Source organism: Microtus ochrogaster, chromosome 16, assembly GCF_000317375.1.
Source record: "Microtus ochrogaster isolate Prairie Vole_2 chromosome 16, MicOch1.0, whole genome shotgun sequence".
NCBI classification, from domain to species: domain Eukaryota; kingdom Metazoa; phylum Chordata; class Mammalia; order Rodentia; family Cricetidae; genus Microtus; species Microtus ochrogaster.
The window spans coordinates 8,422,760-8,437,135 of NC_022018.1; the positions used below are offsets into that span (position 1 = coordinate 8,422,760).

The 14,376-nt window shown below is 44.0% G+C and overlaps 1 protein-coding gene across 1 annotated transcript in view; it reads left to right on the top strand.

Moving 5' to 3' along the window:
* Window positions 1–8,668, top strand: part of Camkmt (calmodulin-lysine N-methyltransferase) — a 392,436-nt gene extending 383,768 nt beyond the window's left edge. Inside the window, exons 10-11 of the mRNA XM_013348967.2 lie at window positions 2,484–2,615; window positions 8,218–8,668. Coding sequence (XP_013204421.2) covers window positions 2,484–2,615; window positions 8,218–8,295 — 210 coding nt within the window. The 3' untranslated portion in view covers window positions 8,296–8,668. The remainder of the gene's footprint in view (window positions 1–2,483; window positions 2,616–8,217) is intronic.
* Window positions 8,669–14,376: the final 5,708 nt, after the last annotated feature.

A 14,376-nucleotide genomic window follows, 5' to 3' on the forward strand; every position in this document is an offset into this window, starting at 1 on the left:
GCGAGAGGAAGGGGGGCTGCTTGCTCCTATTCTGAATGTGTTTGTTAGCAATGGATGGTGAGCTGAGCCATAAGTAGAGGGAGGCTGTTTAGTCAGAAAACACTCCTCAGCCTACCCACCCACTCCCAACCCACTAGTGAGTGCGATGTGGGAAGCACGCACCTTGTGAGTGCCAGCATCAACCCAGCCAAGAATCCTGTCACCCTGAAACGCTATGATATGTAGCTTAGATCATAGCTGTAAAAAATCAACTCCTCGATTGTAACTGTATGACAATCTTTGCAGGGCAAACAACTTCCACTATTCCAAACTCTAGACCAGCAACTGGCCCTTTGGAATGACTGAAATGACTGACTCATAATCCCTCTTTTTTTTTTCTCCTTAAAAAAAAGACTGACTCACGCTCTCCTGCTGAGACCGTGTATTATATCTAGTTTCACATAAAAACGAATTTTTGCTGCTAAGTTTAAAAACTGCCTGAAAATAGCAATTAATATTGGAAAGGCTGACAGAACCCCGAGTATAGTGGCATGACTGGTGCCTCTGTAATTACGTGCCTGTGTGTGTAAATGTTGGTGTAAACACAATGTGAACACACACTTGCTGTCCAGAGCAGTGTATTCATTCTCTTGCAGGTAGACGGGGTGGGGTGAGCATTCTTATAGCACGATTGAATAATATGGATCCCCCCCGCCCATCTTATGTCTGAATCACCTTGCTTTTCAAATTATTTTTACATTCCCTTCATTTGAGCCTCACAGCTTGCTGGAAGGAAAAACAAACAAACAAACAAACAAAAAGGCCATGCAGCTCGGCTCTTCCCATTAGATGGATGAGCAAACTCAGCGGGTTGGCTTTGGGTAGGGGGTGGACCGCAGGTTCTTGTGTGCAGGATCAGGGGATCAGACCACACCATCTCCAGCATCCTTCCAGCTCTCAGTTGGGTGCTGTGGTTCTGACTGTTCCTATGAGGCCGCAGCTGTTGGATGGTGGGGATCCATGTTTGAGTCCAGGATTCTTTCCGTCCCACGGTTCCTCCTGTTTTCAACCCCTCCACTGCTGGTTTACTCATCTGTAAAGTGTAATGTCTAATCTACAGGGTGGTGGAGAAGAGTGCCGAAGGGATTACAGGGGGGTTGAGAAGCAGCTAACACAGCGGTAGCTGCCGTTGTCATTGTCATCACTGTAGCTAATAAAGAGACAAAGAAATAGAGAGAAAGGGTGTTCATGTTGGAGTCAGGATGGTGAACTTCTAGTCACATTTGGGTGGTGTCCCCTTGGCCAACTATCCAACTTTCTGAGCATCCCTGTGAAATGGGCCTGTGCATGCTTTTATAGGTTGGAGACTAGAGGAGATGATGTGTTGATGGCAAGCCCACTGTCTCACATACTCCCATACCAACAGATGTCGGTGGGTACGGATGATGGCTTTCTGTCCTAAGAACCTGGAATAAGGTAGGCATGGTCACTCGTGCCTGCAACTACAGCCCCCAGCAAGTAAAGGCAGGAGGAATGCAAAAGCAGGGCTTGCCTGGACTACCATGACAAGACCCTGCCTCAAACAAACAAACAACAGCCAAAAAAACCAGAACTGGACTATATCTCATAATTCCCTCAGAGCCTGCCTTGGCATTTGGATGAGAGCTCTAAGCATGGAATTAACAGAAGCATGTAGGTATTTGTTTTTGTTTAATGGGAAGAAAATAAGAGTTGGAAACCTGGTCATTTTGTGTACAGGTCAGGGGAAGGGAGAGCCCACAGGGCATCCAGTTATTAGTACAGGGGCATTGTGAAGTGTCTTGTCACATTGGCCTTCTGAAGTCCAGTGGACATTTTATTCGGGTTCTCCCCAGGGCCACAGTCTTCTTCAGATTATGCGACCATTTGGAAACACCTACCCACCTGCATGGTACCACTGTCATCGATGGCTGTAGAATCATCTTGTTACGATAGAGACTCTTCGGGGGGTTTCACTCAAGATGGAAACCTACATTTTGGAACCTTATCCCAGACCAGAAAAGTCACAGAGAAGACCAGGGACAAGACCGAAATGTGAGAACACTTGGTGGCCACTGACCTATGACCTCTGATCTGTGTATAGGTATTGTCACCACGTGTGTGGAGCCGTGTTGGTAGGTGTGAAGGAGTCACAGACAATGGCAGCCACCCCAATTCTAATATCTATGACCTAAACCATTAGACCTGATACAGGGTACCTTGTCCAGAACAGCAGCTCCTGGTCACGTGTCGTTTGTTACATATATAATCTGGAAATAATACAATATAACGTGGATATTTGAGTGTGAAATATTCTTTTCTTTATCTGCCCTTGAAATGCTTCTCCCTTGTGTGTCCATCCCGCTTAAATGTCTCCAGAACAGTCAAGCTTCCGTACCTGAGAGGAGAGGACATGACCTCATGTCTGCTGTGTTTGGTTGCCTTCCAGTTTTAAACTGTGTGAATTTCTTTTTTTAATGTTCTAGGGAAAAGCAATGGTATTTGCCCCACGTCGAGGGAATACACTCAACCAGTTTTGCAGCCTAGCTGAAAAAGCTGGTTTCTCGCTCCAAAGACATGAAAATTATGATGAACACATTTCAAACTTCCACTCCAAGGTTAGTTTTCTGCTTGTGCTAGATAACACTTTAATCCGCATTGCATTTTGAAGAGATCATGGTCTTTTTGGCAGGTAACCCAAATATTTGATTAAAGTACTCCTTAGGTGTGTTGCTTCCGACCAGCTACTTGTATCTGATTATTTCGTGTGGTAAAGCCATCTTTTATCTTTGTATGTCTAGAAGGATTTTACAGAAACCATTCCTGTTTACCCCTTTCTCTGAAACAAACTAATCTTTTTCATTCATAATGGACTAATTTGCAAGATGCAAGAGGAGGTGGCAGCTTTGCATGAATGACAAACATGCATTTGTGTTCTAATGAAAAACCCTTCGGCTTTTAAGTAGGTTAAATGCTTAGCCGCACTGAAATAAATAGAAGGTGAATGTCTAATTGTATCATGTTGGACTGTAAATCTTTATCTCGGCTTGCTTTATGGCTGGGTCAGTTGACAGTTTGAGACTGTTAAATCTCATACAGAATTTCACAGTTGCGAGGTTATATGTCAGAACGAGGCGCTACAAGATTTAGGTCAAAAGCACTTCTCTGAGAGTGATTTCTAAGCCTGCTTACATAAAGCAATGTTATCAGCCTTTTTTATTATTTATGGGCATAGGGCGATAGAGGACACCAAGAGACAAGCATTTCATGGAAAAGTTTTTGGGAGTCTCACGTTTGCTGGTGCCTGTCACAGGGACTAGTCTGAGGCGGGTCTCTCCTGTATTCTGGGCTTTACAGGCAAGTAGTCCCTTTGCTGAGCTCATCTGCCCATGGTGGGAGGGAGACTCTGGCTCGTCAGGCTTTCACAAGCCGCGACTGCAGAAAAGTGAAAACCTGACCTTCATCTTCTCCAGGGACAATGTGCACAGAATTCTTTATTGCTCCAAGACTAGTGATACAATGTCAAAATGTGTTGGCTCCTGAAAACTTACCTGCAAAACAGATCGGATCTTCCAAACAAGAGAAAGGACCCTCGTTCTCACTTCCTTGAAATGGGTTACCAGTCTTTGTGTCTCTAGGGCTCCATTTAGCCTATGGGCGGGGGTGTGGGAGTGCATGGTGCTTTGAGAACTGAAAGTTAAATGGTATCTCCTCTCACTGGTGGAGTGGGACCCACGGCTTAGAATCAGGAAACAGGAACCCAGTGGCAAGTTATTCATGCCTTACCTGCTTCTCCAGAGTGATGCCTTCCTGACCCCTCCCATCCTGTCCCCAGAACAAAAGGAATGGCTCTGAGGGGTTACCTGATGGGGAAAGTGTCTCTCCTAGCCTTCAACCAAAGGAATGAGGTGGCCTTCTCTCCAGGGTCAGGCTGGAATGACAGGGATCAGCTGATGCTGCTCTGGTGTCATGCCATCTGCTTGCTCCCTAGAACAACAGATGCTTTTAGTTTCTCAGTGACAGCTCAGGAGATCGAAGGTGTGGGTCTTTCCACCAGCAGGGATGTTTGCCATTGTCCCCTAAGGCCCCTCGTCTCCTCTCTGAAATATCTGAAGTAGGATGGGACAAGCAAGGCATTGGGTCCTCAGTGCCACCTGTCCTTTGTCTAGAACTTGAGTGTCAGGCTCCAGGGGCTGGCAGCCTCTTCCTTTGATTTCCAGCACTGTACCCTACCCTGCTAAGCACGGCTCCTTCAGAAAGCCTCAGAACACATTTCTGGCATCTGTATTGTGTACTCTACCCAGGAAGTACTCAGTAGGTCACCGCGGACTGACTAACAGTTCCAAACATAAATACATCTCTTTAAATAATTAAATGACCTTAGGTTTGCTTACAAGTCAAATCCCTCCCCTTGCTGACAGTGGGCTCAGAAATAGTGCTGCCTTCCTTGCGGCTGTGGGTGAACCTGCATGAATGATGTTCTCAGGAAAAAGAACTCAGGAAGAACTCAGGGGACATACTATGCAGTCCTAGGTCAAAGTGTTTTATGTGTGGGTAGGGGTGTGTTTAATGAGAACTGTTTCTATCAGTTTGACATCCTGTGTCCCCTTTTTCAGCAGATTCGCACACCCCTAACAGACACACACACACACACACACACACACACACACACACACACACACACACACACTCCAGGAGCCAGGTGGAGTGAGTAGGGGGATGCCGGTGTTCCTGCTCACCGAGCTCAGGAGTTTCAGCCCCAGGCTTGAGGCCAAAGGCAGTAAGTACCCTGTCCCTGCCACCTCCACGCAGCTCCAGGAAGCTGAGGACCGGCTCGGCTGCAGGAACCTCCTCCCTGACCGCTTTTGTTGGCCGCCCTGCTAATAGCCATGGCTTAAAAGTTTTCCATCTTGAGCGACAATCAGCTTTCTTCCTCTGCATCTCTGGCCAAAGTCCACCGTCCCTGGGCCGCGCCTGCTCCCCATCGGAGGAGCAGCGTTTCCCTTCGGGCTGCCTCTTATCCTCTTAGCCCTACTGTGTTGGAATAGAGCGTAAGCAGCTGGACGACTGTAAGACGCCTGATAATGCCGCTCTTTTCCGCTGTCCCGTCTTAATCTTGTTACACAAATGGTTGTGAAGAGATTCATGAATTTTAATTTTGCCCTCTGCATTAGTGCCTCACGTCACTCATACACAGCTGCCTTCTATGCCTAGTTTTTCACCCCTCCTATTTCAACAGGGGAAAAAATTAGTTACAATCTTGGCAGTAGTGCAAGGTAAAAAAAAAAAAAAATCTACAGATTTAGGCAACCACCCATGAAGCTGATTAACAGTCAGCGATCAGGAGGAACAGCTTTTGCCTCTTAAACTTTTCACCTCTCATTGTTAACTGTGAAATTTTATTTCCGTTAAAAAGCAAGCCTGTAATCAAAACGGTGCCATTCTGCACTTTCTGCCCGTGCTTTTGTTAAACCGTGCCCACACCGTGCAGCCGGCACGCTCAGGACCCAGGCAGCCAAAGGTGGCGCACGGCTTTACAATAGTGCCTTTCTGTTTGTCCGGGCAACAGGAAGGAGAAAAATAAAATAAAATAAAACCCTTCCCTCTCTTCCACAGTCCCTTCCTGGTCCCTCCAGTCTGAGACTCTAACATACTACCTCATGGTGTGGTGCAAACTTCTAAGATACAAGCTTGTTAAGGTAGCCAGCGGCTTAGCCAGGGAGAGCCTCCGGTTAGACTGAGCGCTAGCTTGAAATTAACTGAGGAAACCGCTTGAATATTCTTTCCACATACAATTTTACAAACCACGAGTTTGGGTTTTGTTTTTGGACTTTGGCAAAATCCACTGGAGATTTTCTTCTCTACATTTTTGTACTTAGCCCGGGTGGGGCGGGGGGAGGGGAAGAGAGAGAGAGAGAGAGAGAGAGAGAGAGAGAGAGAGAGAGAGGAGAATGGGCTTGAGCCGGGAAGTCAGTACATTGTGTGAAATGCACGGCCATATTGCACTTCTGTTTATCTATTCACAAGTGGCTGGTGCTTGTAATCTGTGTGGTGTGCTGTTGATAATTGTGGATATGGTAAAGGGTAAACAGTCAGAACTCCACTCCTGCTGCTGTTCCCGCTGTAGTAAGGCTGAGTGTGTTACATCCAATTATGAAGTAAAGCACAATGCTGCTAATACCAGCTCTATATTTCCATGCAGTCCTCAAAAACCCTGCTTTAACCTATGAAATTGAAAAATTGTTTTCGTCACAATTTGCTTTTTGTTCCTTTTTTTTCAAGGTGCTTTCTTACTCTTTAAAATTATAATTATTAATTGAGCAAAGAAGTGCAGCTTAGGTAAATGGAATTATTCTTAAGCCTTGCAACACTGCCCCCATCCAAGCCAGTATTTCCCAACAGCTTTGTGTGTGTTCAAGGACTCTCCTGTCACAGATTTGCTTGGTCCCGAGATAACTAGGTGGGTGTCACAGTCCTGTTTGTGAAGTGGGGAGTTCCCCCCACCATCCTCAATCTTCAGAAAGGCTCAGAAGAAGGACCAGGCTGGCCCCTTCCTGCAGCCAAACCTCTGCTTTGGCCTCCAGAGGTCAGCACAGAATTCAAGTTAAAAGTGATTCTTAGACCGTATTTACAGAAGAATTATTTATCCCATATGTTACCTCAGGGATTTTGTAAAGAGATCGTTTGAGGCTGTGTGTATTAGAACCTTGTCAGTGAGTAGGTCGGCTAACTCGCTCAGAGTACTCAGCTTTCCCTTATCCCCAGTCCCTGAGGAAAGACTTAGCTATCATGGCCCCCTCTCTGCTCCATGAAATGTTTCAATGCGCTGTTTCTGTTGCTAGGGTGATGCTTGGCGGAGGTGTGCACAGTGAGCGGGCATGGACAGGGGAGTCAGTGAAGCCAGTTTCACGCACTCTGATAATGATGGCGATGACCGGTCCAGAGAGTGATGGACCCTGTTGATACGTGGGGGATAACGGATTCTTCAAGTTCCATTTCAAGTAGACAGCTAGTCGTTTGTGAGTCATACCAGTAGCCATGGCCCACCTGTTCTTAGCAAAGCAGCTTAGGGAGGAGGTGGAATTGGCTTTAGGTCCCCACGGAGAAGGGAGGCTCTTGTTCTTAATGGTGAAGACTTGTCACCATTTTGGAATAGGCCTTAGAAGAGAGATGCAGGTGAACACCTCCCTAACAGGCCAGTCCAGCAGATAAAGTAGTAGAACCATTCATGAGATGTTCTAGAGTACATAGGTAGTGCTGACTCATTGAGGCAGTAAAAGAATTGCTGTCCAGTAGAGTGAAAAGAAAGACTGATCTTCAGAAATTAAAGAAATACCAATTCAGAATCTGTTGTGTAACAAACTAGCCAGATGTGTGACACAGCACACACCTTTGATCCCGGGACTCGGGAGGCAGAGGCAGGTGGATCTCTGAGTCAAGGCCAGCCTGATCTACAGAGCAAGTTCCAGGACAGCCAGGGCTACACAGAGAAACCCTGTCTCAAAAAAACAAAAACAAACAAACAATAAATAAATAAAGGAGAAAGAGAAAGAGAGAAACTACTATTTGCTAGAACAAATATAAATGTGACTGTCAGATTCATTGTGGCCAAATGAGGGGGATAAAGTCTCCTCCCCGACAACTTCCAGAATGTGAGCTTAGCTATGAAGACTGGTTGGAATTTAAAATCATATCACAGAAGGTCCTCAGAAAGACATCTTAGCACCACCAAGCACTGGTGTTCTGTTGGAATATGTTCCTGGGAGTGGGGGTGTTGTCCGGAGTTCCTCATTGCAGCTATCACCCACAAGGAGGACCTAGACAGGCTTTGAAATGCCCGGATGTTGCCATGGTCTCAACTCATCTAACATTCCTGCCTGCCTTGAGTGCAGCACTGATTAGGACAGCAAGAACCAGGCCGACAGAGAGACATGCCCAACGCTGTTCTGGGAAAGATGAAGGTAGCCCAGCTTTCCCTCAGACATGGTGCAGTTTATGGTACTTATAAAAACACCACTTAATCCTTGCCTAAAACAAAGCAAACCCTCAGATTCCTGTTTTAATATCATCATCGTGTCGGTACTACCGACAACTATGTTGAGTTGCTCTTATATGATTAATTTTTCCAGAATTATGTATTTAGGTTAAAATTAATATTAATATCATTTTATAAGAATTTCTCGCTTGACTCTTTTTACTTTGTGTTTCTATTACTTTCAGTTGAAAAAAGAAAACTCGGACTTATATGAAGAAAACCTCCATTATCCCCTTCTGCTGATTTTAACCAAAATGGCATAGAAGACAGAGAGAAAAAAAAATCAGATGCACAGGGAAATGATTTTCCCAAGAAGAGAAATCTACCACGGGTGCCCTGAGACTCAGGACCGCACCCACCTTTCCACATTCCACATCTTGGTTCTGTTACTCCACGCACCCTGGCACACATCACTCTTAGGTGGCCCCTCCCCAGCTCTCTCCCCTTCCCCACCTACGGTCAGCTTGTTGCTTTTCACCCCCAACCCTTGAGTGTTCTTCTATGTCAGCAGCCTGTCTGAGATCTTGTGAGCAGTCTAAATATTTTTCTCTCTAAAGCAGAATTTCTTTGGATGATTCCCATCTCCCTCTCCCCACCCCCATTTTTTTTTTATTGTCTTTGTTCTGTTTGGTGGTCTATCTGTAGAAAATACAGAAAACATCACCTTTCTTTTCTGGTTAAATAAATAAATAAACTCCATCTTGTTCTGCTGTCCCAGTTAATCGCTTCAATCTATCATCTTTTGCTCTCTTTCTCTGTCTCTCATTATTTTTTCTTTTCAAACAGGATGGTTTTTCCCCCTATAGATGTATAAGAAATGACTACATCAGCCCAAAGCCTCATAAACTGACCGTGTGTCCTCTGGACACAATAGCGTGGCCGGCCCTCTGCTCCTCCTCCCCAATTATGTGTGATTAGGCTCAGTGTGCCGTGTCAAGGAGGGGGAGTGTGCGGAGTGCTTATTATCTGTTTAGGTACAAGAAGAGCACATTTAGGCTTTGACTATGAATGAAAAGTGAGCCTTTATCCGGGCTTAAATCTTAACTGCTGCTGTTCTCCGGGCCTCTTTCAAAATAGGTCTCTTCCAGCGAAATTTTGAATTAATGGTGGATAAACTAGATTGCAACTGGGGGAAAGGGGTGGTTTGAAGGGGGGGGGAAGCAAAACTCAATCACATAATTATCTTATTTAAAATAAGTATATATTGTTAGTTTCTGAGTCTGGAGAGTGTAGTAAACATTTAGTGGACGCTACCCAGGATGTGTCTTTCTGAAGGGACCCCAGCCTGGCCTGCTTGGTGCTCACATGGAAGTGCTGTAATGCCTTTTGTGGAAATTCAGATATTTATCTGCAAGGAATCATCTGTGCCCACTTTGGCAGGAATGTCATTAGGTGGGTTAGCTGTGTGTCCTCGTATCTTTAGCAGAAGGAAAGTGTGTATTCGGTGTGATACAATTAAAGTGATAGGTGGGGCAGGGGGGCCTTGGGAGGCTCATCTTTTTGCATGTTAAGCAAACTTAGATGTTATAAAAATAGCGACTCTCAAATGTCTTCTCTACCCATTTCTATCATCAAACAAAAATCTCACCGTCAGTTTGCATGTCCCTGGATTCGCCGCTCTTTCTGCTCCATTAGAGCACCTAGACGGATCTCGGAAGGCACAGGTCAAGTTGCAGTTAGATCATACATTTCTTTCTCACAAAAACTTGAATTGCAATGCCAAGTGATGGGCTAACATCACAATAACAGCAATTTATTCCTCTTTGGATAAAACAGCAGTCTATTCTCGATGCTAGATAAAGACCAGGGCAATGCAAACCAACCATTTAGCTGAGTAGTTCAGCTGGTGGCAGCTCTCCTTTGGTGACTGTATGGGTTGCACACTGGCTTCATATTTTCTTGTTTAAAAAATTAGAATTTGGGATGGTTTTAAAAAGCAACATGAGTCATTCCACTCCTACTGATGAAAATTCAGGGAGCATTATTTCTAAGGTAAAGCCTGCACTGAATCTGCCAGACAAAAGGCCTCTCTCCAGTGGCACCTATGACGATCTAACACTCCCCCCCCATCTTTTTTTTTTAAGTATAGAACAGCAGGATCATGAAAACATTTCTTTTCTTTTCAATCAGAAAACTACAAAATCTGGCAGAAATTCAATTTGCATTTGTGTGTGGCAGATATACAAATGCGGTGCTCGGTTCCTTGGGAGAAGCTGTACTGTTTTCTACTTGTTTAAATCAAACTAGTGGTGTGTGTTCTAGAAATATCTGAGAACAGTGTATAAAAACTGAGCTATTCCTACTAAGAGATACTCAGAGAAGAATGTGTAATCACAGTGTGATTATAACCTCTAGGTCTTCCTTCACATGCTCCAGATTTCATAGATACATTCTTTATGGAATCCTTACCTGACAGTAGCCTTGCGCTGAGTTCTCTCGAAGTTTATAAGAAACCGATGTTCTGTAATTGACTACGTCAAAAGTGTTTTTAATCAACTTCCCATTTTAATGGAATGCAGATATTGAGAAGGGAAATAAGGCAACTCTAAAAAGTTTATCCATTTCTATTTCCTCGTGAACTTATGATTATTGCTGTGCATGAGCATTAGATTATGTAGTTGCAATCGAAGTGGCCCATTCTACAGCTGTCTTCATAACTTATGCATGTGTTTGTTTCCAAAGGAAGCTGCCTTCCTGGGGTATCATAAGAATTAGGATATTCTGGGCCAGTGACATGGCTCAGCAGGTGCTTACAGCCAAGCCAGACTACCTAAATCCAATCTCCAAGACCCAGATAGAAGAAAAAAAAGTCTTCTAAAAGCTGTCCTCAGACATACACATGCACATTGTGACAATACACACGTACTACAATAAAAGATGTTAAAAACCAATGTTGAGAATTTTATGTTCTTTTTTTATAGATTTTTAATTTTTTTTTTCTGATAAAACTCAAGACTTTCTTTTGTAGATATGGGTGTAAGAACGCACCTAATGCCGTCCTCGGGCAGCTGTGTCACGGTGATATGAATAGCCACGTCCAAGTTGGTTATGAGAAACATATTTTATTTTACAGCAAGACATATGCAGTGAATTGGGATAAAAGTGCTCAGAAAGACTACCTTCGAAGTTGCTGCTATTTTGTATAAATTGTGTATTTTGTTGGCTTTTTGACTGAGCATGAAAATGTAACTTCCATTAGGGAAGGGTAATTTAGGTGCTCAGTATTCAGCAGAAAACTTGTCGGGGCCATAAAAGCTTTTCTGGCTGGTTCCTCGGGTGTTTTCAGAGAAGAGCTGCCCGCCCCTTGCTGATTTTCCCTTTGGCTTCCGTCTAGGCTGAATTTACCACTGCATACCTGTTGAATCAGTTTGGGGGCTCCAGCAGTTAACTGAGCGAAAGGAGGGATTAGTGACCTTTCTGGAGGCGGGTTCCAGCAGCCAGGTGTCTGTCCTAACTAGTTAAGTGCCCTGACAGTTGAAGAACCTGGTTAATGCAATTGGTGAGAGATGGGAGCTGTTTTTTTTTTTTTTTTATTTCCTTCTCCCCACTACCAAAGTAAAGCACACCTTTTCCTCAGGGATGGGTGCTGTTGTTTTTGTTTTGATAAGAATGGGTTGTCTCCTTCCTTCAACTCAGCTTTTATAGAATTTTGGCTTTGTGCTTAGTCAGCACTTGATTTGGTTCTGATCAATGCCAGACAATTGGGAAACACTGTCTGGCAATGCCTTTCATTGGACTTGGGGGGAGGGGCAGGATGCTCACATGGTCAATAGAGTCCCAAGGAACACATGCATACCTGCCACACACTTGCTGGGATGACGAGGCTGTCTGGCCCAGGTCCTGGATCTAACATTCTTCTCCATGGACCTAACTGTCCTGTCTTTGGACTGCAGAAATATCATAATCACATTGACTATGTCTTGCAGAAAAAGCGTGGTTTGAAAGGCAGACTGACTTTAGTCAGAGCAAACCTGTTTTCCTGCGTGGACTATTTCCAAGTTAGTAAGGAGCCCAGCCCACGGATATCTGACCAAGCATCAGGCCTGAGAGGCCACTTTGAATTCTCAGATTCCATTTTATCCAGACTGCCTGCTGCCCAGGCTGTGGCTGAAGGCTTTCTGTGTATCCTGCTGAGGAAGTCTGTGCATTTGGAGTCTGGATTTATCTATTTTTTTTTTGTCTCCCTGACTTTTCAATTAATACATTTTTTAATAGACAAAACAGATCATAATGTGACTTTTCAAATGTCAGCCAGCTTGCAAACAGAAATGTAATAAAACGGCTAATAGGAGATTCAATAGTTAATGGAGGGCCTGAAGTGTGAGCAAATACAGTAGCTGCAGAGTGGAAAGTGTGCAAGTGAAGATGGTTTTAGTGTTGCAAACTGAGAAAGAAAATTGTTTTTAATTAGCACCTTCCTAAGAACTGCTGATTAATACTGTTTTGTTTGGCGAAAAGCTTTCAGCTGAGTAATTTGTGCAGCCATTACAACAGTTTTGTTAGAGCGGGACTCCTGTTGTTAAACACAAACAGCGGATGATAATGGTGGAAGATGAGTTTGTCATGTAACAATTTACCTTATTGAAAAAGCTTTATATAAAACCCAATACAGTAGGTACCAGCAGAAATCACATATTTTAAATCCTTCCAAAATTGCAGTGTGCCATGCTTGTAGCTCTTTTTTTTTTTACCCCCAGAGACTAGAAGCAGATTTTATATCATTTATAAAATTATATACACAATTTAAAGGTAGCATGGACAGGCCACTTTCTCCACAGCAGTTTACAGAGGAGCGGTAAAGTGGCCGTGTATTCAAACACTCTCTAACTATACAAAGCGGGGTGACAAATGGAAGCCTAATTAAATAATGTTACTCAGATGTAAATTTGCATTGGGCTTGGATGCAGGGAAATAAGAACTGGTGGTTTTGCTTGGGGTGGGCTCTTCACACGTGGGATTAAAAAAAAAAAACCCTTGGAGTTTAATTAACCTTTTGTTTTCCTTCTGGCACTGTTTTAACCGGTCAGAATAAACAGGACCCAGTCAGTAGCAGACTTGACCAGGGAATGAGACTGATTTCAGGGAACTACAAGAGAATGTTTCACTAGCCAGCAGCACACATGGGAAACTTGCAAGATAAATAAAATGTAATGGTAAAGCATATTTGCATTAAAATATTACACAACCCAAGACTGGTAAGAACTGCAAATTATTGGAGTGGCATAATAGAGCATGAGTTGTGGGGTTTTTTTTGTTTTTTTTTTTTTTAAGACAGGCCTTCGGGGTAATAACCAGGGTTGAGGCTCACGACAGTGCCAAATAAGCTTTAGACAGCATAATAGTCTGCAAAGAAAGCCACAGAGCACTAATGTGAGGGAAGAGCTGTCCACCACATGCAGCAAAAATCACCAAAGGTCATTTTATGGTAGCAATTGTGACATAAAATTGGTGGTCATGCTACATGTCTAATACTCAACCCAGCTTCATAAATGATGGGCCCCTAGCGATGGCTGTCATTAAGGGCTTTCATCATAATAAACTTTAAACTGTTGGCTTTATGAATCGCCAGCTAGCTTCAGCTGGTCGTTGGATGGAGCTTGCAGCGCCTTAAGTGTGACAAGACCTATTAGGAATTGCAACCATGTTTCAAGCGTACTTGGCTTCCCCACTCCTGGGGTGATTGCTGCCTATTAAACGCGGTCTGGGAAGATTTTCCTCCAGCAATCTCTCTGATCAAGAGCTTTTTTGGGCTTTGACCTGCATTTCCTTCAAGACTTTTTTCTGAGGAGTTTTATAAGAGCAAAACTCCAGAGGATTTATAGCCACTTCTGATTAATACCTTTCCCGTTTTTCTAGCAACTCTCCTACTGCTGCATAGAGAAAAGCTTTCATTGTTCCTGAGGCTTATTTGTGACCTTTTCTCTGCTTCCTGATTCCCTCTAACGGGTTCTCTCTGTGAAATCCTCGGGATGGAACCTAGACAGTTGGTGAAGTTGTTACAGCTGGAGAGACAGAGCAGGGAAGAGGAAGGCTTTTATATTTTTAAAGGATTACACGCAGAGCGGCCTGGCCCCGCCCATTTAAATTTCCGTTGTGACGTCACCAGCAGCCCCTGGTACCAACCGCATCTCTAATGAGCCTTCGGTGTAAATTGAGCGGACACATAAAGATTTCATGATTCAAATTACACTTTCATTAACCCTTAGCACGGGAAGTCTTTTAGTTTCCACACCGTGGCTTACCGGCTGTCCTGCTACTATGAATAATAAATGTTTGGAGACCCACTCCTTAAAAAAACGTGGTATTTAATGTACAAAGGCTAAATGCCTACCTCGGGCTCACTT